The 26,166-nt window shown below is 40.6% G+C and overlaps 3 protein-coding genes across 3 annotated transcripts in view; all 3 read left to right on the top strand.

Annotated features, from left to right (window-relative positions):
* The window catches only part of LOC134623951 (zinc finger protein 664-like), a 507,757-nt gene that overhangs the window by 404,357 nt on the left and 77,234 nt on the right, over positions 1-26,166 (top strand). The gene's annotated exons all lie outside the window — the stretch shown is intronic.
* Positions 4,379-5,590, top strand: LOC134623942 (P2Y purinoceptor 14-like). The gene is made up of 3 exons (XM_063468942.1): positions 4,379-4,465; positions 4,564-4,814; positions 4,942-5,590. Exons 1-3 carry the CDS (start codon positions 4,379-4,381, stop codon positions 5,588-5,590), a joined length of 987 nt encoding a protein of 328 aa, XP_063325012.1.
* Positions 12,825-14,031, top strand: LOC134623943 (P2Y purinoceptor 14-like). Its single transcript, XM_063468944.1, has 3 exons — positions 12,825-12,917; positions 13,014-13,273; positions 13,434-14,031. The coding sequence occupies exons 1-3, from the start codon at positions 12,825-12,827 to the stop codon at positions 14,029-14,031; spliced, it is 951 nt and encodes a 316-aa protein (XP_063325014.1).

A 26,166-nucleotide genomic window follows, 5' to 3' on the forward strand; every position in this document is an offset into this window, starting at 1 on the left:
GAATCCTTTATCATCTGCAACTGAAAATAGTTGTAGATGATTACTATACCTTTCTAATGTGACGTTGTTGTCCCTGGCTCTCTTTCTCTCTCTCTCCCTGCTGCTCTGTTCCTCTGCTACTGAGAGAGTAACTACCGCCCCTCCCTCCTCCACCCAGCGCAAAGCACAAGGCTCGCATGCGGAGTGAAGCTGAAAAAAAGTGCGAGAGAGAGAGAGAGGGTGAGAGAAAGAAAAAAAAAAAAGCTTGCGTTATTCACTTCAAAGAGTCGGCTCTAAGAGCCATTTCGTTCACGACCGACACATCACTATTGCCTGGACCTGCGAGTATAGAGTGTGTATGAGGAGTGTGAGTGTATGTACAGCATTCATTTCTGTGAGTCTCCATGTTGGGTGGGTGTGTGAGTGGTTTTGTATGTGTGCATGAGGGAGCAAATTCATGTTTGGGTCTGTACTGGCCGACTCCCGGCAGTTCGTTCGCGGGTCTGGGCCCAGAGCTTGGCCTGCTCAGGTGTAGCCAGCTGGCGGCAGAGCTTGCGAACTCGGTCCCTGGGGCTTTCTGCACTGTGGCTTCTGTGTGTTTATTTGTTTTGAGATCCTTTCTCAGATCCCTTCATGCCTACTCACATCCTGGGCCTCAGTAAATCACATGATATGGTGGAGCTAGGTTTCACAATGGGCTCACCAAAACCTTGGCTGATTGTGACACACACCTGTTTTCACACTTTGGCTCGTGTGATTACGTAGAAGATCCCTAGGGGGTCCGTAACCCTCTTGGGGACACTTGCATAGGGCTTAAAATCTGGGACTCTCCTCCAATTGCTCTTAGAACATCTTGCTTAACTGTAACTAGCAATGAATTTAAGAATATCTTCAATCCATTCATCCACCTTCTCTTGTATTTATGCGTATTACATATATCAATAAATCCACACTATCTTCATCCATCAAGCTTGGATACTCTACCAGAGAATCGTGTACATTGTCTTTGCTTTTATTAAGACTGGACTAAACTAGACAGAGATCTTGGATGCCATTCCTTGAATGTACTGGAGCCACCCACCCAATTTTGGGGGTCTCTGCCCTGAGTGCTCTTGGTTAACCATCACCAGTTTGTCCATCTGCCTCTTGTCTCACATGATCTCAGCCTTATCATTCTTCACCTTTGGGGTATCCAATTTTGACCTCTCTGGTCTGTGTCCAGATCCACCAGTCTGCTGGAGGTGGTGTGTGAATGCATGGTGAGATCTGTCTCTACAGTCCTCTGTCAGGCATAACTTCTATTAGAATTTTATGTAGTTTGAAAACACGGTCAATAAATAATTTAGCGGTGTCTAACACTATGGGCAGTTTTTTCTAGGACTAGGAAGTGCCATTTGGTACTGCTTTTATTGTTTTATGAGAAAAGGCGGTTCAGCTCCCTCCAACCAGTGTCACCATTTGTCCAGCCTCAGCCTAGCCTTGAGTAGTTCACAATCACCCCACATTCTAATTTTGCTCTGTGGGGGCTAACTGACAGGGAAATAATGCACAAGGTTGCAGCCTATCCAGTGTTTCTTTAGAGACTTGAACAAATCAGGATATAATCCAAGTGAACAAAGACAAAAATGTTTAAAAAGTCCCTCAACACATCATTAACCAAGTGCTGGAAGACTGCAGGTGCAATTGTGATCCAAAAAGGCATCACAAGATCTTCAAAATGTCCTAAACATGTGTTAAACACAGCCTTACATTCATCCTCCACCCTGATATGGACCAAGTGGTAAATGTTTCAGAGAAGGGGCTCAAGAGCAGATCTAATGAGTGGCAAAGGATACTTACTCTTCAGGTTACAGTAGTCAGTGCATGGCCTAAATGTTTTTTTTTTTTCTTAGCCAAAATGAAAACCTCAGCACCTACCGGGGAAGAAGATGGTTTAGACAATAATGCGGAGCCACCTTTATCTCCAAAACTACCGGAGTCTGTAATCTTTTGGCTGCAAACTGCAGGATGCTTTGTTTTTTTCTGTGTTTTAAAAATGTTGCACTATTTTGCAGTGAAGGCAAACAGGAAATAAGTTAGCGGGCAGTGTAGAAGTGTGATCGCTGTTTGTTTCCTGATCTAAAGCAATACTATAAAAGAACACTTAACAGCTCAAGCAGTTTTTCCTGCTCACTAAAACTGCAGAAGTAAAGGTGAGTCCTGCTTGTTGCTCATCCTCAAGTTTTTTGTACTTTTAGTGATTTCATGCTTATCTTAAAATATGATTTTACCAGCTTCTGACACACGAGAAGAGAAAGAATGCATAATCCTTCCGTACTGCTATCTCAATGCCAAAGCTGGCTTCTGACCGTGTTCCAAATGGAAAACCTGTCACACTATAACAAATTTGTCATTGACCAAGGCCTAAGTAATGCTAACTCACCTGAAAATCAACCTTACACTCATTTGTAGCATTCATTATGAACACACCATTGTACTTAGTGTTGTATATTCAATAATGTAATATATTCAGGAACTTCTTCTCTTGCACGTGGATATTTCTTCAGAAATGTCATGGCTCTGGGTCGGTGCGACCCAGTATTTCGAGTTCTAATGTTTTGGTTTATTCTTGTATGATCATTTTGTTACCTTTGTGATATGTTGGTTATTATTTGAATTCTATGTTTCTGTTTATTCATGTTTAAAGATTTGTTCTCGGTTGTATCTCACGTTTAGTGTAGTTCAGGTTCCATGTGTTATTCTGTCTGTCTGCCTCTCAGTGTCAGGTCTGCGTCTTGGTGTAGTGTTCTTGTTTCCTGTTTTATTGTGAAGGTCTGCGTCTCATGTGAGCGTGTTCAGTTTACCTCTGTCTCGTCTTGTTGATTATCCCCAGCTGTGTTCCCCACCTGTGTGTAATCTCCCTGTGTTTCTCTGCGTGTATTAAAGGCTACGTTCACACTGCAGGCGAAAGCACATCAAATCCGATTTTTTCGACCCTATGCGACCCATATCCGATCATGGTATGACAGTGTGAACGGCACAAATCCGATATTTTCAAATCCGATCTGGGTCACTTTCGTATGTGGTCCTGAATCCGATACATATCCGATGTTTTAGAAAGCGACTGCTGTGTGAACAGTCAGGTCGCATTAAATCCGTCTTTTACGTCACTGACACGAGAAAGACACCGATTATCAGCGCCGGAGAAGCGCCCAAAAAGACATCGCGAACGCTTCCTGGCCATCCAGTGTAGATGTTAGTGAAACTGTTGGGAAGACAACGTTGGAGAAACGTGAGTATTTTATTTGTACTGTATAATCTGCAGATTCTGACAGAAACCTGCAACTATCCTTTGAAGCACTGCTCCTCTAAAACAGCAATAAGGATCATTATTAGGTTATGTACATTATTATGTAAATAACAAAATAACTTAAAGCAAAAATTGGGAAACATAAAGTCCGAAGTCTTTATATTAAGGGCCATCAGTCAAACAATATTGTTTGCTCTGGGTCTAAACAGAGTGCGTTGTGTGTGACATCTTCTTTTGCGCATGCGGGCCGCTTTGAGCGTTCACACTAGAGAGTGTTTGCTGTCGCATTTTATTTGTAGTGTGAACAAGCAGACAAAAAAATCGGATCTGATCAAAAACTCGGAATTGAGCATTAAGACCTGCAGTGTGAACGTAGCCTAAGTCGCGTCCTCTGTCTTTGTAGTTGCTGGTCCGTCTCTGTATCCACCCTGCTTCATCTGTGTGTTCTCCCTGCTGTTATCTTCATGTACCATCGTCTCCCTCCCTTCATGTTCAGGTTCATGTTCTTGTTCAGGCTCAGTAGTTCAGTTATCCCAGTATAGTTTAGTTCTCCGTTAACCATTTTGTCCATCTATACTTTTGTGTTTAATAAACCACCCTCACACCTTACAAGTGCCTGCGTTTGGATCCTCCGTTATTTCCCACACGGCTCATCTCACCCGCTGTGACAATAAATTGTGCACCAATCCCATGTCGCAAGTACTTGATAAGGATTATATCCAATTAAATGCTGGTATAGAAAACAGCTTATAATGTTCAGAGTAATGGGTCATTTAAGAGTCAGTGTTGGATTGCATATGTAGGCTAAACATAAGAGATGGTATAGTGGTTTCTGTACTTGCATGTTAAGCTTTCAACTTTGTCTTCAAAGCTGCAAGACTGTAGGGAAAGCAACCTGAGACAACTGTAAACTGAATAGAATTAAACTTTCAGAAAAACTCTTCCAGAAAGGAGCATGTATAAAGAGAGCTGTGTTGAATCTTGAAAGCAACATTTAAAACTGGACTTTGATTAACCCTAAGAGACTATGAAGCCAGATGCTTTGAAAGATGGATCTCTGAAGGCAGATTTATTTTTCAGCTTTGGGGAAAAATGAGTGAATTAAAAAATATGACTTCAGCTTTGAGCCAGACGTGTGATGTTCCTGCTACATCAGTCAACTCTTTCTTTATTCTGGTCTACAGTCTGGTGTTTCTGGTATGTTTCAAATCTTCAGATTATGTTCTGTCAGAAATTTTATTAAGGATTGCTGTGCATGCACTAAACTCCTGCCTTCTTCATCTCTGTCTTTTCAGGTGGGTTTACCCCTCAATGGCTTTATCATGAAATTTTACTTTCGTCAGCACACAACCAGCAGCTTGATGGTCTACATGAAGAACCTGACAGCTGCTGACTTCCTGCTCTGCCTCTCTCTGCCACTGCGAATCACTTTCTATGCCAGCAAATCTGCCACTTTTCAGCAGCTCTACTATAGTTTTGGAGCTTCTGCTCTGCTTCTCAACATGTACGCCAGCATCCTGTTCATGGGGTACATCGCTGTTAACAGGTTAGTACAATCCCTGTTTCCCTGATCAAAGTATAGACATCTCTTTGTAACTCAATGTCTTCTGCAGATTTGGCTCCACTGTGACTGTGATCAGTAAAATTTCATACTGCCTCTTTTCTCTCTTCAGGTATCTGAAGATTGTTCATCCATCAGGAGCTCACATTCTGCAGTCAGTGCGAGCTGCCCACGTCATCTCTGTGGTCACCTGGGTTTGTCTCCTGGCTCCAGCAGTTATTTACACCATCTTGTTTTTTGTTACCCAGAAGCCTCTGAACTCTATCCCCAGCTGCTGTGATCCATTCATTAGTGCATCAGTCAGCCTGTTTTTCACAATCATCCACACTTTGTCCATCATCATCTTCCTCGTGGTCTTCATATCCCTGGTCTTCCTCTACTACAGCACCTCCCTCAGGGTGTTGCAGGCACAGCAGAGGCAGCTGGCCTCCTCTGGCTCTGACAAGCTTGTGAAGTCTCGCAGGAACATGTTAGTGCTGGTCAGCATCTTCTGTGTGTGTTTTGTCCCCTATCACCTGTTTCGACTTCCCTCAACTTTTTTGACAAGCATTCGCTCTGTTGTTTCAGTCTTGAACTATATAATGGAGGTGACCACGATGGTGGCAGTTTTCAATATCTGCCTGGACCCTGTTGTTTACTTTTTCCTCAGTAAGACTTTTCGGTCCCAGGTGAGGAAGGTGTCCTGGAGAGGCAACATTCAACAAGTGAATGAGCAGGAGGGAGCAGCTGTACATTGCTACAGCATTGAGTTAAGCCAGTAAGCTGTTGGGAAAAGATTTACATTCAAGAAAATGCAGAGATTTGCTTTGATTCTGAGAGCGTGTCATAGATCCATGTCCTCGTGAACCACAGGAGCTTCTGCTAAACTAAAAGATCAATACAAATCTGAACTCAATACAAACACATGGACAGCGTGAATGTCAGCAGTGTTTCATACAAAAAAATATGTGAAAACTGAAGTTCTGTGTGTCTTAAAAAGCATTTGAGATACCAACCTCTCAGCATTAATTTGTGTTAAGATAAGATGTCTGCCGATGCTTATAAAGGAGAAAAGATTTTCAACTGTTTTGCTACCCTACTGACTGATTTCACATCTTTGATCTGAAGTATAGGAAATGCATAGAAGACGTATGGTGATGTGTACAAATGTGACTCTTGTGTTGACACTTCCCTTTTGACCAGCGAAGCAACAATGTGACAATCTGTACTGCACTATTTTGGTAAAACAGGACCTTGGTGTAAAGGCTCATATAGATGTAATTCATAAGTCATATCCGTAAACTTAACAAAAAGCAACGATTCTCTTCTGATCCTGTTTGAATTACGGAGAATTCAGAGAAGAAAAGAAATTCAAATTTGTACATGCAGTTCTTATTTTGTAAACTCCTTAAAGTTGCATGGTTTACAATTATTTAACCTTGGAAGTGGAAGAGTTCAAAGAAATCATTAAAAACCTAAAATTACAATGACATTCTTGTAGAAAAACTTTAGGCAATACCTATAAACCACCTTTGTAGTGGTTTTTCTAAGCCTCGACCTTCCGGTCAATCAGATTGAAAATGTAACTTGACTATGAAGAGTTTAGTTTAGTTCAATTAAGAAAACTCTGATAAAGTCTTTTTTTGTTTTTTTGTTTTATGTTTTGTATTTTTACAGGTTGCTATGTTGTATGACATTGCATGTGAAACCACAACAGTTATTTCCTCTTTTTTTTTTTTTTTACTCTGAACTGATGTGCAAAGCTATAGTGAGATTTTTTCATCGCAGTGCTGAATATAGTGTACTATCACAAACCATAACAAAGTGTGGGTCTGTTTTGTACTTTGAGTCACTGTGTATTCATTTACACCTAAGGTTTACAGCACTGCTGTATGCTTTAGTTTTATAGAAAACAAAACCCCATAAATCCTGTTTTTCATTGATGCTGAACATTACACCTTACTATAACACCTGGGAGAATAACCACACTGATCATTTTACTGGAGCCAAAAGAATTTGGACTATTTTAATTGTCAGTCGTGAACTGCAGGATCCCCTACGTTTGAACCCTTAAACAACATTCATTACTTTGAGTTTTTCGAGTGTTTGGCGCTCTCACTTAGTGTTGGCTCTCTCTGTGGTATTGTATCACATTCTTTTCCCGTTAAAGTGCACCCCGCTGTTTTGCCTAGCTGATCTCTGTACCTGTTTATTTAAAACCTTTAAAATAAGACTCTTTTCATAATGTAATCTCCATTTGCTATATTCAAAGCACACTCTCCGGCACCTGTAGTCACTCTGTGCAAAGGTAGCTTACCCACTATTAGCTTTCTCCAGCAAAAACCAGGGCGACTGGGTGACAGTGAGAAGGATTGGTAGTCTTAAATAGAAGCCCCCAGTACGCCACCAACATGTTCACATTCTTATAGCCAATTCCGTTTTGATAAAGGTGAAGTGAGAAACACCAGCAACCATAGCCAGTTGCCTACCAGAGACAAGGCGCACGCGACACCGAACGGAAACCTGAAACTGCAGATAAATGTAAACTTCACAAAATAATAATTCACTTCGGCAGTAATGACACTTGCCAAAACAAAGGTGAACTGTAGTTTTCTCTGGTCCCCTCCCCAATCGGACCAGAAGTGACATTTTTAGCTGGCTTTCTGAGTGAGCTGGTGTGGTCTTCATAGATAACGAAAGTTTGGGAAAGTTTGTGGGTGAAACCTGTGAATATTCAGAGATGGAACCAGGAGCAAAGTTACAGTTTCTCTTCCTCTATCATCCCAGGAAAACACTATCCCATAGAAACTGCAGGTGGTGCTGTTGCAGAAGAGATATGAGGATCAACCTAAAAATGATGTTGTGGCTGGCATGGATGATTTTGATGAACAGGCTGACTAATGCACTTAAAATTCAAAGAGCACTGAGGAGAAATCTTTAAAACCATAATAGCCTCAGACCTCAAAGATGCCCCGTCCCTTTTTGTTTTACTTTAGATCACAATCAGATTTTTAAATGAAGACCCTCAGATCAACTCGAACCATGGATGTGGAAGTGCTTTGCCTTGTTGGTTATGATAGATTTCCTGCTTGTGGATTGTTCGTGTAAGATAATGTGAGATCATCTAAGAAAAAACTGCAGACAGGTGAAGTAAGTACTATATATGAACAACCTGTTGACCACATCTGAAAATGACATCATGGTTTTCTGGGGTGGAAATATTTTGAAACAGTCTAGCAGTGACGTCAAACAGAAAATAAGTCCGAGTGCAGGTTAGCGGTGTGGTCACTGTGTGTTTCCTGATCTTTAACAATTCAGTTAAATTGAGAAGGCATAACAACTCAAGCAGCCTCTCCTGCTCACTGAAGTCTGCGAAAACACATGTGAGTCTTGCTGTTTTTTTATGAAACATAGTCTGAAATCATGTATATTTTTATATATACCTATGCAGGAGTGTTTATATACTGGAATTGCATACTGGACCCATATACTTTGCTGCATCACTGCACACTGTTGATGCACAGCGGATGCTTTAAGACCTACTAATTTAGACTGTGGTTGTTTTATGGGTTATGCTGACAGGTTTGTTTCTTACAGTTGGTAGAATTTGGCCGATTTGATGCATTTGGTCATTATATTTGATTAATTTCTGCCATTTCTGAAGCCCGGGCTGGCTGTAAATCTCACTAATTGTAGTTTTCACCACTTTAGTCTACTCTTGTCAGTGTAACTGGGTTTAAAAGACATTCGACTGCCAAGTCGGATGGGGTATTTTACTATAAAGTGAATGAAAGAATCATTGTTGGGTAAATAGCTATAATGTGGAGGATAGCGTCTGGAAAGTGCGCCCAGAAAGTGATGTAAAAACAAGTGTTGAATAACATGAGGAAGTAAAGCTGTGTAAATATACATACTGATGAATAAACAAATTGATTTGGTAACTGTCTTTTAAGAAAAAGATTTGCACACAATTGGGGAAATAAAATACAGGAATTCAATAAATTTAAAGACAAAGTATGGAAAGTTACATAACATAACAAACTGGGCTCGGGCGTGGGGGTTTGTGTGTTCTCGTTTTAATCATTTTTTTGTCCTTGTTAGTTTTTGATGCACGTGTGCTTAAAGCTTTTCACCCAGGTTTGCTTTGCTTTGTCTTGTTCTTCTGTAATGTTCTGTTTTGCTCTACATATGACTCTGTTCAGTAAGCTCTGTTTCAAGAACTCTGCTGTGTTCCAGCGGATCTTTTTGAGCTTTTTAAATTTAAATTGGATTTAAAAAGCTGAATCCACGTGATGTGCTGGATAAAGTTCATCATATTGGTCTTAAAATTGTGACCTGATACTCATCCTTAAATCTTTTGTACTTCTGTTGAATTCTGGGAATAGCACATAATTATATTGAACAATGATATATTCAGTAATGTTTCTGCTGCACACCAGTGTTTTTTCCACAAAATGCATATACAGTGGTCTGAGCCCAAACTTCTCAACCTCAAAGCTCTTATTACCTGTTCTGATCAAATTGTGCAAACAACAATGGAGGTGGAGTATTAAGAAATACATGAACACAGTAAATCTAAAATTATGGTCTGAAAGCTTATTATTTGGCACCATCAACAAGTTTCATCTTCTTGGCAAGAAACGTACACGAAGTACAGGAACAATATACAGAAATACATCACTCTTATGATGAACAGTGGATTTATTTATAGTGAAAGGAAAAAAAACACAACTATATCGAAACCCCATCACTGTGGCTCCAGTGGCGATTCTCATTGACTCACACACAGTGGACATGTCCATGAAAGGTGAAAAAGTAGCATCTCCAAAAACACCCTCCGCTCCCCAATTCCTGGTAAAACACAAGCATACTCAGCTTAGCAGGATCAGCTATAATCACAACAGTGTTCTTAGTCCACAAATATACTAACGAGTTTTGCTTTAAGGATCTACCTCCGATTGGAGCTCAACCACCCTTTAAATAGGGCGCTCTTGACCAGGCCATCAGCTCCAGCTGCTGATGGCTGATGAGCGGCAGGTGTGGCAGCCTCCAGTGTAGGAACACATCTAGGGCTGTGTCCCAATTCAGGGTATGCACGCTTGAAGTACGCGTACTACGGATGGTGCTTACTACAAGTACGGGAAGTTTGGAAGTAAGAGGCTCGTGAAATGGGACTGTCTAGCCTTCGTCGCACTGTTCAGGTTGCCTAGCAACCATGATACTAACCGCGAGAAACGTGTCATACAGCAGAAATGAAGGAGAAAAAATGTTTTGTTGGTCCTTCATTTTTGTCATGACAACACTTTGATCAGTTGAGTATCTGAGGCTGAGACCACAGGACTGTAAAACATGATTGATGGGCTTCATTTCTGTACTGAACAGTCATTTTAAGATTAGCTAGTAAATAACAATTACCTAACGTTGTTCATGAGACTAAAATCATCTAACTGTGGTAATGTAAATATTATATGGCCAATATTATATGTATTTGTAACAGAGCGAAGGTGATTTTTTCACAGTGTTATTAAAGGAGGGAAACCTTCCTCAAAATGGACAGAGCAGTGGAGCAGCCAAGGCAATGCAAACGAATTAAAAACTTTATGACTAAAATATAATCTATTATATTTAAACACTTAAAAATGTAAAATGAATTAAAACAACCCTGGCCAGGGAACAACACAATAGAAATCAATAAAACACAACATTAAAAATCCAGTGGCGTCCGCCACAGTATAAAAGTCACTAAACATTTACAATCCAGGCAAGCGGTGCAGAAGGGGGAAACCCGGCGGCGTCCTCGCCTTCCTGTCCGTGTTCTCCACTCCAGCGCGCTATAAAAAAAAAGAAGAAAAAAAGGGCAGCGACAGTAACTAGTCTTTTAGCGGCTACCGTTCAATAAAGTGGGATAAGTCAGAAGACTTACCCCAGGTGGGCAGAGCTCTCAACTTTATATATATATATATATATATATATATATATATATATATATCCCTATGGATTGTGGGATATATGGGGCCACGAAGCGTGCACCGGACCACGCTTGATATTTGGGGAAATCGACGGCGCATTTGGAGTATGCATTTGAAGTACACTTTGAATTGGGACAGCCGTCGTTGCGTGGCGGTGACGTAATCGCACTTGAAATGCGTACTTCACGCGTGCATACCCTGAATTGGGACACAGCCTAGGAGTGCAAACATACGTAAACACACACAGGGAGATGGAGGAAGAAGGAAGAGGATATAACCAAAACACTACACGTGGAACAATAAGCAGAAATACATCAGCCCTGGGTCCCTAGACCCAGGCCATGACAGATGTAGTGGATCTCAATGCAAAATATTTATAATTTGTTTAAATTTTATTTGACATAACAAACTACGAGTCTACCAAGGTTGATCCTTCAGTGTAAGTATGTCCCCTAAACCATCAATGTGTCTTTTAGACCCCATCCTACAAGACTGTTCAAGAAAGTCCTACAATTAATTAATGTTTCAATCTGATCAACCCATCTCTGTTAATTATTTAATCTCCACAGGCAATCAGTAGTTAAACAACAATCACTTTACCTAGCTGTTGCAGCTAGGTAAAGTGATTGCCTAGCTACAACAACTAGGCAATCACTTCCTATATCAACCTTTCTTGATATGAAAGGAAGGTTGGAGGCCAATCTCCAACCTTCCTTTTATATCAAAAATCCTTGAAAGAGTAGTTGTCAAACAGCTAACAGATCATCTGCAGAGGAATGGCTTATTTGAAGAGTTTCAGTCAGGTTTCAGAGCTCATCACAGCACAGAAACAGCTTTAGTGAAGGTTACAAATGATCTTCTTGTGGCCTCTGACAGTGGACTCATCGTTGTGCTTGTCCTGCTAGACCTTAGTGCTGCGTTTGATACTGTCGACCATAATATCCTATTAGAGTATTAGAACATGCTGTAGGTATTACAGGTACTGCACTGCAGTAGTTTGTATCATATCTATCTAATAGACTCCAATTTGTTCATGTAAATGGAGAGTCCTCTTCACCCACTAAGGTCAATTATGGTGTTCCACAGGGTTCAGTGCTAGGACCAATTCTATTTACATTATACATGCTTCCCCTAGGCAGCAGCATCAGAAGACATAGCATAAATTTTCACTGCTATGCAGATGACACGCAGCTCTATCTGTCCATGAAGCCAGGTAACACACACCAATTAGTTAAACTGCAGGAATGTCTTAAAGACATAAAGACCTGGATGGCCGCTAACTGTCTGCTTCATAATTCAGATAAAACTGAGGTTATTGTACTCGGCCCTGAAAATCTTAGAAATATGGTATCTAACCAGATTCTTACTCTGGATGGCATTACCTTGGCCTCCAGTAATGCTGTGAGGAACCTTGGAGTCATTTTTGACCAGGATATATCAATGCATATATTACAGAAATATGTATGACTGGTTTCTTCAAGTTTTGCAGTATGTCCAAAATTAGAAATGTCCTGTCTCAGAGTGATGCGGAAAAACTAGTAAATGCATTACTTCTAGGCTGGACTATTGTAATTGGTTATTATCAGGTTGTCTGAAAAACACAGTTTTGATAAAGTGGTATAGTTTGCATTGGCTCAGGTAAACCTGACCCCTCTTTTAGTTACACTACAATAACTGTAGGCTGCTGGGGGATTCCCCTGGTGCACCTTGTGTTTCTTCTTTAGTCATCTTTTTCAGTTAATTTCTTTGTCCTGTCTTCATCTGCTCACCTGCAACCGGTCACAGCAGAAAGTCGCCCCTCAGAGATCCTGGTTCTATTAGACGTTTATTCCTGCCACTGTCTCCAAAGTGCTTCCTAACAGGAGTCATGTTGTTGGAGTTTTCTCTGTTTTCTTTGTATTATTTACCTTACTAATGAACTCCCTTGAGGCAGCTGTTGTTGTGATATGGTGCTATAAAAATACATTGGATTGAACTGAATCTTTTTCAAGATGAAACTTGCATTTATACACAATGTATTTATTATTTATTTTTCAGCTCCACAAACATGGATGGCCCCAACAATTTGACCAAGACCTGTGATCCGGTTGTCCCATCAGTTAACCCTTTCTTTATGCTGGTCTACAGTCTAGTGTTTGTGGTAAATTTTCAGTTTCCATTTTTTTAGAAATTGGTATAAGGTTCTCTGTGCATCTACCAAAGTCCTGTCATTTCCATCCTCTCTGTGTCATTTCAGGTGGGTTTACTCCTTAATGGTTTCATCATGAAGTTTTACTGTTGTCGAGTTCGGCGGCAGTCATCCAGCAGCTTGATGGTGTACATGAAGAACCTGACAGCTGCTGACTTCCTGCTCTGCCTCTCTCTGCCACTGCGCATCACCCACTATGCTAGCAGCTCTCTCATCATTCAGCAGCTCTACTGCACAGTTGGAGCTTATGCCGTGTTCCTCAACATGTATGCCAGCATCCTATTCATGGGGTACGTTGCTGCCAACAGGTAAGGAACCTTTACTAATTTCAGACTGTAGTTCTTGTCATCATTGTTAATTTCAAAGCATAGACATCTCTTTAGAAGTCGATAATGTCTTCTGAGTATTTGGCACCACTGTGACTGATTTCTGAATTTTTCTACACCTTTCATTCTATTCTCTCTCCAGGTATCTGAAGATAGTCCATCCTTCAAAAACTCACATTCTGCAGAGAGTACGAACTGCCCACATCATCTCTGTGGTCACTTGGGTTTGTCTCATTATTCCAGCAGTCACCAGCAACACCCTGTTTTTCATCACCCAGAAACACCTGAACGTCACCCCGAGACGCTGTCGTCCCCTATTTAGTTCATTGGTCAGGCTGGTCCAAAAAATCATCCATATCTTCTCTGTTATCATCTTCCTCTTAGTCTTCATATCCCTGGTCTTCTTCTATAAGGGCATCTCCCGCAGGGTGTTGCAGGCACAGCAGACACAGCTGGCCTCCTCTGGCTCTGAGAAGCTGGTGAAGTCTCGCAGGAACATGTTGCTACTTGTCAGCATCTTCTGTGTTTGTTTTGTGCCCTATCACCTGTTTCGACTCCCCTATATTTCTCTGTCGGGAAATTGCTCTGCTGTTAAGGTGTTGTACTACCTGAAGGAGGCGGCCACCATAGTGTCGGTTTTAAACGTCTGCCTGGACCCTGTTGTTTACTTTTTTCTCTGTAAGACTTTTCAGGCCCAGGTGAATCGCAGTATGGCCTCCATAAGAGTCAACATTCAATAAGCAAATGAGGAGAGTGAGAGCATCAAGACGGAGCTGGGAATTATTCACTGAAGAGAGAGGCAAACCAGTGTGCTGCAAAGAAATGCTCAACATCGTATAAAAACATTTTTTTTCGAGAGTGAGATGAGACCAGTAAAACCAGTGTCATGGATGCCAAGCCCTCACATACTAGAGAAGTTTCTGCGGTGCTCAGAGATCCGTACAGAACAAATCAGCACAAACACACTCCCACACAGAGAGCATCAGTTTATGTTGCCAACTTTCAGCTATTAGTCAGTGTCAGTTTTAGCAAACAGAAACTGAACCAGTCTGTGGTTAAATTTCTACAAACAATATCCAATGTGTGAAATCTGAATTTCAGTGTTTATGAACAAAAACATTTTAACATGTATATATAAAAAGTGAAGGTCGCAGCAATTTTTATGTTTTTTTATGATTCATGACAAGAAGCAAAACAGGTAATGCCTTAATTGTGTTTGTTTAACAGACGAAAATCTAAGGTTTCCACCCTGTTTACTAATTTTTCACATCTTATTTTGTTCTGCCGGGTAGAAAGTAGTTTAAATCAAGACAAACCAAGTGTTCCTCTGCAACTAAGAGTCATAGCTCTACATCACTAGAGGGGGTCCATACAGGAAGCAAAAGATTTCACCTGTGCCTTTAACACATTATAATACACATTTATGCAGGTCATGTTTAAATAGCAAGAGTATAAAATGCCCTCATACTGAGGGACACTCAGTTTCTGGTTAACAACTGAAGCTTTAGCGAAATCTTGTCTAAATGAGATGACTTATCAATTCACTTCTAAGGAGTGTTGAAGGATCCAATAAATGATCTAATGTTATTGACCTAAACCTTTAACAGATTGCAAAGCATTCTGGGTGAGCATGTTGAAGAACAGAGACCAACACTGAGCTCTTTCTATAGTTACAAACCACAAAGTTTAAAAGTAACCCAACCGATCTACTGCACACATGGCTTAGCTTTTAACCTTTCTTCTTTCCACCTCATGCTAACACGTGGCTCAAACTATATTTACTTCTGATTTGTCTTCTTTAAATGTTTCGATGCTATAGTTCTTAAATCAATAAGTCGTTACCCTTCAGTTGTTCTGTGTTTTAAGATCAGTAAAGTGAGTCTCTTTCTTTGACGTGGACTGTGTGTTTTTTCAGCCAGCAGTTCGTCTGTGTAACAGATACTAACGCTAGCTCTGTGGTTGTTCAGTTTCCTGTTTCGAATCAAAACTTAGCTGCTCACATTTTACTGCAGGGTAAAATGTGTGGGTGTCGGAATGTCCTACACCCACTCCCCACACACACCTACATACATAAACTATTTTTATCCAGCTGCTGAAACATTTTGGCATTTTAAAGTAAACTAAATATATTCTATAACTTAAATACAGTTGGTACATTGCAATAAACCAACATGTATGAAAATCACATGTCAGCTTTAATTCTGTATAGACCGCAGGGTCCACAGATATACATGCACTGGAAGGCAATATGGCTGCTGCACTGACTCATTATTATAACAGAAGCAGTTACCAGTGCCAGTGCCTCTTCCCTCTTTAATGGTTTTATTTCAACCGTCAACTTAGCCTGCTTCCTTTCAGCCAGACTCATAGTTTGAAGTGAAAGATGAACTGATAAAATCTTTATTAAGGTATTCAGTAATCATAACTGGATGTTCAATATATTTAAAGAGTCATTTAGAAAACTTTACCTGCTCTTTATCAGTTAAATAGACAGGACAACATTGGAGCTTTGCATGAAGTTCAGATTTACAGCAAACGTGAATGCACCACACATGAGCATGAACACTTGTGTGATATTTAATGTTTTGTGTGTTTGTATGTTGCACTTCTTCCTGCTTCCTGCACCGAGCGAATCACATGATAAAACCTGTTACTGTGGATCATATTTAAGCCTCTTTGTGGCATTGCTCCACCAAATGATCATGCTACTTGACAAAATGTATTTATCTGTATTACATGCAACATGTGAGCTGAAATGAAATAATGTTCAGGTGTTTATGCTCATATTTTAAGATTTACGATACATGTTAACAACTCATAAATCGTTAACAATCAGGAAGTGGTTTCAAAGTCTGAGACGGGGGTGTCAGGCTCATTTTACATAGCGGGCCACATATAGCCAAAGCTGATTTTAGGCAGGCTGGACCAGTGAAACTCCGCTTTCTGTCAGTGTAAAGAAGTGACATACTTAACTATTTTTGTACATGATGAAGAAAAAGCTGCTGTAATAAAGAAAGAAATCTGTCAGCGAGACTCTCTGGACTTAAACTGTAAGAGATAAATATGCAAAATTACAGAAAAAGATCACCTAGCTCATTGCCCAGACTGTCCAGTTGTCTTTTTTTAATTGTTTGTTTGTTTGTTTTGGGGTTTATTTTAACTGAAATATCTAAAAACAGAATTTCTTGTGAAATTTTTTCAACACCAAACACAACTGTAGACTGGTGCATAGTAAGCAACAAATAATGGACAAAATAGAGATTTTTGATTTGAAATTGGTCTCAAAGCATACTGAGAGACAGAGCTGTGCAGGACGTGAGATTATATCTTGGTGAAAGTAAAATTCATGATGTTTTTCAAAAGTGGAGCCCAATTTTGGTCTTCTTTTTTTCTGTTAGTTCAGGGAATTTTGGTCAGTGATAAAAACTGCAGTTTGGGTAGTTTGACAGCATGTCCATGTTTGTCTATCATGTCCATCTTTTTTCAGAGTCTGTGTACCTACTCTTTAATTGTTTGCTGTTTTGGTTTTTTGGTGGTTGTTGATTCCGATGTTTCTGTGGATACCACGTGTCTATATTTAAATAACATATCAGTGATACATCCTGTTAAACTAGATGTTCTCCCTCTCACCCCCAAAAGGTTCAACAGGTTAGGTCTTTATGACTGTACTAATAGGAATGGCAATAACAATAATAATAAGAATGTTTTTTATCAGTAGGAAAAATGGGAAAACTAATGAAACCAACAAGCTCAAGCTTGTTTGTGTTGTTTGTGTTAAGCAGCAAATCAAACAAGTTCAGAATTATAAATTATCAAAATAATTACAATCGGCTCCAGTTGCACATTCGGGCCTGTGAGACTCATGTGCACTTGGAGCCCTGGCTCTGCACTACATGCACACATTTCTGCATGTCTGTCAGAGCTGAGAGGCACTTTGTATACAGTTCATTTTATGTAATACTCAATACTGAAATGTAATTTCAGTGGTTTTCAAGGAAGAAATTTTTATTGAGTGTTTTCATAAAAGCCTTATTTTATATTATTACTACTACTCAGGTGAACACATGAGGTTTAACCCTAGAGAACCCATGGGGTCAAATCTGACCCTATGGGTTCTCTAGGGTTAAGGACAGCCAGTTTCCATTTTGTCCTCAACAATGGAAACTGGCTGAAAATAAAACCAATTCCTAACTTTATAAATTATGGTCTCAGCTTTGTCTCCAGTATCACTCAAATGCAGCCAGATGCTCATTTTATGTTTTCACTCGTTTCTTCACTTTTTTCCAAAGTCCCACTCTGTCCTTGCATGTGATTGGCTACATGGTGCGCCCATCAACATAAAGCCCCACTCCTGCCTGCATAGATTCTCAGCAGGGCTGGAGATTCAGCTCCTACATACCTAATTAATGACTGACATATGAAATTATCACAAAACAAAACAAGAGACGTACATATGTTACTTTTGAAAATAATAGTCTGTGACTGTGGGTCAGCCGGATTGCCCGACACTCAAACACCCACCTGTCCCTCGGGTTTACTTCCTGAAAAATTCTGAAACGTCTGCTCATCTTTCCGGGTTTGCAGAGCAGCGCCAGCTATGGGAGCACAGAGAAAACCCAACACAGACCTCTAGCATGACTGGATTGGACTGCATGAACTGTGCTTCAGTAAAACAAAGAAAAGACCTGGGTGTCGTGAGCTAAGCAGTCACAAGTGCAGCTCAGTGACGTGTTATTAGTGACAGCCACAGACTTTGCTGAGACTCTCTTCTTTGATATCAGTTACCACACTAAACACTTCCTGCTGGATCTCTTTCAAATTAAAAGGTTATTTGAAATGAGGTGCCTGCATTACTTTTATTGTGAAATTAAGAAAGGAAGTGCTGCGTTTTATTCTTTGCACACATCGTGCAAGAGCGGATGTGTTTTTTCCAGTAATAAATTAGTAAAATATTATTTTAAATGAGTAAAAAATATTAGTGCATATATGAAACAGTATCATCGTGTTACCGTTTAGAAATGTACTCTTCAAATAAAAAAATAAAATAATGAATTTGTTCTCTTTGTGCCGTGTTCAGTTGTATGTTGTTTTAAATGTTTTACAAATCACTGAAACTTCTTTATATTCACATTTTGTTTCATACATTTATTATTTACTGTACACCAAGTAGGAAGGGAGTTACATGTCTACAGGATGATGCCTCCACCCACTAATGTAAACTGTTTCCAGATCTGTTCGCTCTTTTCAAAATAGAAGTCCTAGTTTTGGTTGAGTGCTTTGCTTTTCTTCTTGTTTGCATGTTTATTTCAGGACTTTTATCAATACATTTTAAAAGTTGCCAAGTCATTTTTTCCTAACCTGATAGTTCTGACCTGATAAGGTGCTGTATTTCATTCCAGATGAACCAGCAAATGTCAGGATAGGCTTTTATTTGTAGGCCTTCTTTTTGATATCAAAATCTGACAGTGACATCAAAACCACTGTGGTGATTTGCTGCCACCTGCTGTCTGCTTCCTGTCACTGCTCAGGCTGTCCATCTCTGAAAGGATACTGTGGAGCTACATCAGAAAACTAACTGTATGATATGACCATGATCCATGATAAAGCTTGGGTGGGGTGGCTCAGTAGTGAATATGGGGATTGTTGAGTGAAGTCCTTTAGTCAGGTCCAGTCAGCATACTGGAGCAAACTGCAGATCCTTTGCCTGAATTCCTTCTACCCCTCAGAAAAAGGAAACATCCACCACCCACACAGCTGATTCTGAAACTCCTCAAAATTTACAAAACGAAATCTGCTGGGTCCACTCTGTTCGGAGTCTGCTGTCCAGATCTACAGGCTGCAGATCATGTGGAGTTGAATGCGGAACCAAACGCAGATGACAATTGCTGGACCAACGAGTTGACATAAAGGGAGACATTTATTAAGGCTAAAAGAAAGATAAAAGATAAAAGAACACCAAAAAGTAACAAATAACCTAAACTGGGAAATAAAACGGTTTAACAGTTGAACCACTTTAATGCTGTTGTTACAGCCACACTGCAAAATGAGCTGTGGGAGGGTGGGGGGCAGGTGTAAAAGGCATGCAGTGTTTATTTATCACATGTTTCAACAATGTTCAAGAAAAACAGAGATGGGGGAGGAGGACCAGGCGGCTGAGCCAAATTAGAAAACTCAATAATAAAAGAAACCTGGTCTACAGCTTCTCGAAAGGTCATGTCTATCTACAACAAGTTCAGTCAAAACCATACAGATGTGGCATCAACCGCATAGGGTAGTGTTTCTAATATGTGTCTGTCTATGTGCTTTATATGTATAGAGTACCCCAGAATTAACCTACACGGCTGCCCACAATAAAGACGCTACTCATACATAGAAAACATGAAACACAGGCTCAGAGAGAGAGAGAGAGAGAAAGACAGGAGCTGCCCCCTTTGTAATGATCCCTGGTGAGTGATTGGCCACCTGTGTCCAGATCAGCCAATACGCATGTACCAGTCAATTTTGAAAGGTCTAGCAGGTGGAGGCTCGAGGCTCTACACCTGGAAGACAAGAGAGTGACAGAACAACCAGTCGAATATAAAACTGGGTTCTGAAAACTAAGAAGGAGCTCCTGATGAGATTCATATCAACAAATTTAATCCTCATGGCATGCTGTCTAATGCTACGTGCAGGATCTGAGAAAACAGCAAGATATCAAGGTCAAGGTTAAGGTAACTTTATTTATACCCATAGACAAGGTAAATTTGCTTTACAGAAAAATGATAGTGAAATGACCATCTTACTATCTGTTTTAGAGAGTTTTTCTCTGTGACAGAGTTCTGACCAAACCATGCCACCAAACAAAAGGATAAAACAGACTCAATAAAAGAACGATAAAAAAAAGTTAACATTTTTTGGTCAATGTGGAAATGAGCAAGTTTCCTAAGGCAGTAAAGGTGCTGGTGACCCTTTTTACAAACTGATTTGCAATTCTGATCAAAGTCAGTTTTTCATTGATTATGGTCCCAAGATATTTATATGATTGCACTTGCTCTATTTTCTGACCTTTAATTAAAATGACTCTGTGTCCATTTTGTTGTTTCCTAAAGTCAACAACCATATCTTTTGTTTTGGATAAGTTCAGCTGGAGATAAGACTCCTCACATCACTGAACAAAGTCATCAATGACTGGACCGTGGTTAGTTTCACCCTCTTTCAGTAAGCTGACAATAACAGAGTCATCTGCATATTTAATAATGCCCTCGTTTTCATGTCTGCTCTGACACATGTTTGTATAGAGAATGAATAATAAGGGCGATAAGACGCACCCTTGAGGAAAACCTGTGGAGGAGAACACTGGGTCAGACAGAACCCCATTTATTCTCACTCTTTGTGACCTGTCAGTTAAAAAATCTAAAATCCAGCCCACCAGGTTTTTCCTGATTTCAAACTGTTATAAAAGTCTTTTAATTAAAATATGGCAGAAGAAAAATCAATGAAAAGAAGTCTTGCAAAAGTCCCTTTACTCTCTACATGTTTAAGAATCAGATTTAGTAAAGTCAAAAGTGCGTCCTCCACTCCTCTGTTGGGCCTGTATGCAAACTGCATTGGATCCAGCTGATGTTCAGTCTCTTTCATAATCATATTTCTGATGATTTTTTCAAAGACTATCATTACAACTGAAGTGAGGGCAACAGGCCTGAAGTCGTGTAGAATTTTTGGACGACTAGATTTAGGGACAGGAACCACGACTGCTTCTTTCCAAAGAGAGGGCGCAGGTTGTGTTTGCAAGGATTTATTAAAAATAACCTGAAATATAGGACTGAGTTCGTCAGCACAAGATTTAATTAGGCGGCCACTAATATTATCAGGACCCTGGCTCTTGTTCACATTGACTGTATGAAAGGCCTTTTTGACATCGCTGAGTTCAATGATAAAGTGCTGAGTATCTCTCAGTTTCTGTTTCAGTTCAAAAATATCCTTGCTAAAATCAGAAGAACTAAAACGTGCATTAAACATATTTAAAGCATTTGCAAAATCTCTGTCTGAATTAAAACCATCTAAAATGACCTGACTGCTGCTCTGGGGATTTTGAAACCCTGCTATGGTTTTCATACAAGTCCAGGCAGACCCAAAATGTTTTGCAGCAAATTTGCTTTCAAGACGGTTTTTGTAGCTCTGTTTTGCTTTCAAGATCTCGATTTTCAGTTCCTCCAAATATTAAGCACTGTCTCTTGGAGGGGCTCGCTCGGAATAACACCTCTGAGCGCAAATTGGATCACATCTTGGAGCAGCTCACTGCGGTCGTGAGTTCTCCGAATCGTCTCTTTGAACACAAGAATGACAACATCACGGAGTGTAAGTTTGATCACATCATAGGAAGCTCACGGCTCTCCAACGGGAGATTGAGAGACCAGTGCCGGACTGTTAGAACAGCTTTGAAATTCATATGAGTTGTTCGCATTAAAGTTAAAACCACCATCTTGATGTGGCTATCCCTTCGGCGCCAGCTGCGGTCTCAAGGCTGGAGCTGAACAAAACACCCTGATAACGACTGTGTTGAGACTGTTCTTCCTATCCTATGCAAGGCCACCTGGGTTGACTGGAAGACTGTTTACTTAGCCTGGCAGGGCGAAGGACACAGTCTCAGCTGAACTCTGGATATACACACATGCACACAGACATATATACACATGCAGATATACACTCATCCCCCCTCCAAACGCCTTCGATGCTTATTCCCTTCCGATGCTGACGGTGGATCAAGGAGACCAGCGCATTGGCTGCAGGCCCGGATGTACTGTCTACATCAGCTGTCTCTCACCCTTTACCCAACCCTGTTGCTTGTCATGTGTTTCTTTGGTGTATTAAGAGTTTTTTCATGTGCTATGTGCAGAGGTGTTTTTTTCTGTTCTCAAACTGATCTCCCTGTTGGAGCTCAGTCTGGGGGGGAGTTATTTTTTCTCCTTATCTTTCCTCATGTGGTGCATTTTCCATTGTTATACCTCTCTGACCTGTCTTCCCCATGTGATGTTTGTGTAATGTATGTATGGTCGGAGGGTAAAATGGTGCCACCATTGCGTGCAATAGGTCGGCATGGGATCTCAACATTATATTTAAAATTAGTCTGACTTTTGATTTACCTAAAATAATATGAAGGTGTATCCTATCAAAGAGAAAGCTTAATGAAGGGGATTTATTTTTCAGCTCCAGAAACATGAATGAACCAATAAATGTGACAGATGGCCTGACCTGTGATTATGTCAACACATCAGTCAACTCTTTCTTTATACTGATCTACAGTCTGGTGTTTCTGGTGAGTTTTAAATCTTCAGATTGTGCTCTGTTAGAAATGAGGTTCTCTGTGCATCTACCAAAATCCTGTCATCCTCATCCTCTCTGTGTCGCTTCAGGTGGGTTTACCCCTCAATGGCTTCATCATGAAGTTTTACTTTTGTGGAGCTCGACAGCAGGCATCAAGCAGCTTGATGGTGTACCTGAAGAACCTGACAGCTGCTGACTTCCTGCTTTGCCTCTCTCTGCCACTCCGCATCACCTACTATGCTAGCAGCTCTCTCATCATTCAGCAGCTCTACTGCAGCTTTGGAGCTTCTGCTTTCTTCCTCAACATGTACGCCAGCATCCTATTTATGGGGTCCATTGCTGCAGACAGGTAAGGAACCTAGTAAAACCAGAATAATGTGTTAGTTATGAACCCTGTGCTCCAGATCAAAGTGTAGAAATCTCCTTTGGACTTAATAATTAATTGACCGGCCCACCAGGTATTAAAATCATAAAGCCTTTGAATGAAAACAAATAGTTTTGACAGTGATGTACACTGGCTTGTTGGTATATGTATGATTTCTGTACATTTTACATCACATATAAACATTGTAACATTGAGATAATCATTTATTAAAAGCGAGACATTTTAAATGAGAATAAGAAAGAAAGGTATTTCTTTGTGCCCCCCTTTCCCTGTTAATGCCCTACCTGGCCCCTGGCAACACTTTGCTGGACCCGCCCCTGCACAGTTACCAGCTGTTAGCTACATAGAAAAGGATCCTGGTGTTATTTGTCTCTCAGAAACAGTTCATAACTTCCCTTCAACTCATTCATGTCACCTAAAAGGTAAACCTGTTTCTCCATCACCTGTTCAGCTCTGATGATTCAGTAAGGACATCTCCTGGTTTCATCTTCATGTTTCCCTCTCAACAGATAACCAATCCGATATCATGACCAGCAGCTTTACAGCTGTGGCTCCAGCAAACATCAGCTGATACTAGAAATTAATATTAAATAAATTCTAACAACAGCTGATCAAGCTTAAACATGCTGCTATTGTTTAACGCGACATCGACCTGTTTCCCCGTTCGCAAAACAAAAAAATAGAGACAGAACTTGTGACAGAAAAGCCAATCAGCTCATCATTAATCAGTTTCATGATTAAAGTGAGAGAGGGAGGGGGAGAGAATGAGAGTAGAAAAGCAGTCGTGCAGCGTAAAGACACAAAATAACTCCAGCTTTGTGTCTTTCATCCTTCTAGCTGAAGTTAGGGACAAACTGTGTTGCTTTTCAGCTCAATACCAAACCCGCCCGCGACGGATCTCTCCTCCTCCTGCCTTCCCTTTCGCTCACCACCTGCTGGCCTCTGTGGGAGCTCCGCCATAGCCACCACCAAACATCAGAGTTATTTTTACACATCGACCAGCATCTGGCCAATCCACCACTTCTCATTGTTCATACCGTTACAAAAACGACAACAACACCAACAACAACAACAACAAAAAAAGATCGGCTCATAAAAACGAAATGACCAGTCCAGCTATGCTGGCACCTTTGTAACAGCTTAATTAAGTTGTATACTGCCTCCTGTCTCTTCTCGCTAGGTATCTGAAAATTGTTCATACTTCACAAATGCACATGCTTCAGACAGTACAAGCAGCAAACATCATCTCCATGGTCACCTGGATTTTTCTCCTGGTTCCTGCCATCACCTACACCATCCTGTTTTTCATCACCCAAGAACCTCGGAGTTCTACACTGAGCCGCTGTGGTTCCTTCTTTAGTGCATCAGTCAGCCTGGTCTTCAAAATAATTCACATCAGTTGCACTATCATCTTTCTTGTGGTCTTCATATCTTTGGTCTTCTTCTACTACAGCACCTCCCGCAGGGTGTTGAAGGCACAGCAGAGGCAGCTGGCCTCCTCTGAGAAGCTGGTGAAGTCTCGCAGGAACATGTTGGTGCTGGTCAGCATCTTCTGTGTGTGTTTTGTGCCCTATCACCTGGTTCGTCTTCCCGCCACTTTTCTTTTGAACAGCTGCTCTGTGGGTCCAGTGTTGTTCTACCTGAAGGAGGCTGCCACCATGGTGTCAGTTTTCAATGTCTGCCTGGACCCTCTTGTTTACTTTTTCCTCAGTAAGACTCTTTCGGGCTCAAGTGAGAATGGCGTCCAGGACAACCAACATCCAACAAACAACCAAGCAACAGGTCAAATTTGTGAGCTGTGAGGAAAACAATGCACTTTATTAGCTGTGGCTGCAACTGTAGCTTGCCTCCACGAGTGTGTGAATGTGAGAGTGAATAAATAGTGGAATTGTAAAGTGCTTTGAGTGCCTCAAAAAGCGCTATATAAATGCAAACCATTATTATTATTATTATTATTATTATTATTAAATGTGTGAAACGTGAGTTTTAGTTTGTCTAAAATTCAGTTTTAATATTTACACATGTTTGGATGACTACGTCACTTTTTAGCCGTAATTATTTTTGATAACAAAAAAATTAAATATAGCTAATATCTTCTTTTCTTTTCTTTATATAAAAAAATCCAGCATTCACAACCATTTTTTGCTTTCCTGACATCTTATTTCTCAGATTTGTTAATAAGAAATAAGACATTTATAAATAAGGATAAAATGAGAGTTGATGTGTTCACATGTTAAACTGGTGCTTTACGCTTTCTGTTTCCTCAGTCTGTGAGCTGCTCCAGACTCCTTCACCTTGCTTCAGAAAGGCTTGTATCAACATTTTATGCACTATCAGTGCCCGAGGTTATAACAGGTATTAAAGGATTCTGGTTGTTTTGATTTTCATTGTCTGAGCAATTGAAACCAAAGCTGCTCTCCATCCATCCATCCATCCATTCGCTTGCACTTATCCTTTTCCAAGGGAGCGTTGGAGCCTATCCCAGCTGTCATAGGGCAAGGGGTGGGGTACACCCTGGACAGGTCGCCAGTCTGTCGCAGGGATAACACACAGGAACAGACAACCATTCACACTCACATTCACTCGCGTATTCACACCTATGGGCAATTTGGATTAACCTATCCCCACAAGCTGCATGTCTTTGGACGGAGGGAGGAAGCCGGAGTACCCAGAGAGAACACAAACATGGGGAGAACATGCAAACTCCACACAGAAAGATCCCGGCCTGATGGTGGAATTGACTGAGTGTTAATACAATTAAAAAATCTGAAATGCTGAGTTTTGGTCAGAAATTCACATACACATACCTGTTTGTGACACATTTTGTTTCGCTTGGAGTTCACTTGGAAGTGCATCATACAAGGCTAAGAACTCAAGGAGACAAAGTGTGGTGGAGCGTGGTGGAGCGTGGTGGAGCGTGGTCTTCGGTGCGACTGTGGGGACGGCAGATGCACCAGAGCGGCATCCACAATCACACATTACTGGCATAGATAGACTGAACTAGGTCTTGTCACTGTTGTTGGTGGTGTGTGCTTTCCTGTGAGCAGAAAAGCTGCAGTTGTCTGTGTGAAACAGCAGCTGTAAATAAAAGTGTATGCTGAAAAGTATTAAAATGTGTAAAGATCTGTCGTGGATCTTTTGCACAGAGATTTTGCCAAAGTGCCCCCAAGAATCTGGATCTCACCCT

This window comes from Pelmatolapia mariae, linkage group LG3_W (genome assembly GCF_036321145.2).
Source record: "Pelmatolapia mariae isolate MD_Pm_ZW linkage group LG3_W, Pm_UMD_F_2, whole genome shotgun sequence".
NCBI classification, from domain to species: Eukaryota; Metazoa; Chordata; class Actinopteri; order Cichliformes; family Cichlidae; genus Pelmatolapia; species Pelmatolapia mariae.

Coding starts and splice junctions, on each gene's coding strand:
- LOC134623942 (XM_063468942.1), top strand. CDS start 4,379: ATGACTTCAGCTTTGAGCCAGACGTGTGATGTTCCTGCTACATCAGTC. Junction 4,466..4,563: donor TCTACAGTCTGGTGTTTCTG/GTATGTTTCAAA, acceptor CTGTCTTTTCAG/GTGGGTTTACCCCTCAATGG. Junction 4,815..4,941: donor GGGTACATCGCTGTTAACAG/GTTAGTACAATC, acceptor TTCTCTCTTCAG/GTATCTGAAGATTGTTCATC.
- LOC134623943 (XM_063468944.1), top strand. CDS start 12,825: ATGGATGGCCCCAACAATTTGACCAAGACCTGTGATCCGGTTGTCCCA. Junction 12,918..13,013: donor TCTACAGTCTAGTGTTTGTG/GTAAATTTTCAG, acceptor GTGTCATTTCAG/GTGGGTTTACTCCTTAATGG. Junction 13,274..13,433: donor GGGTACGTTGCTGCCAACAG/GTAAGGAACCTT, acceptor TTCTCTCTCCAG/GTATCTGAAGATAGTCCATC.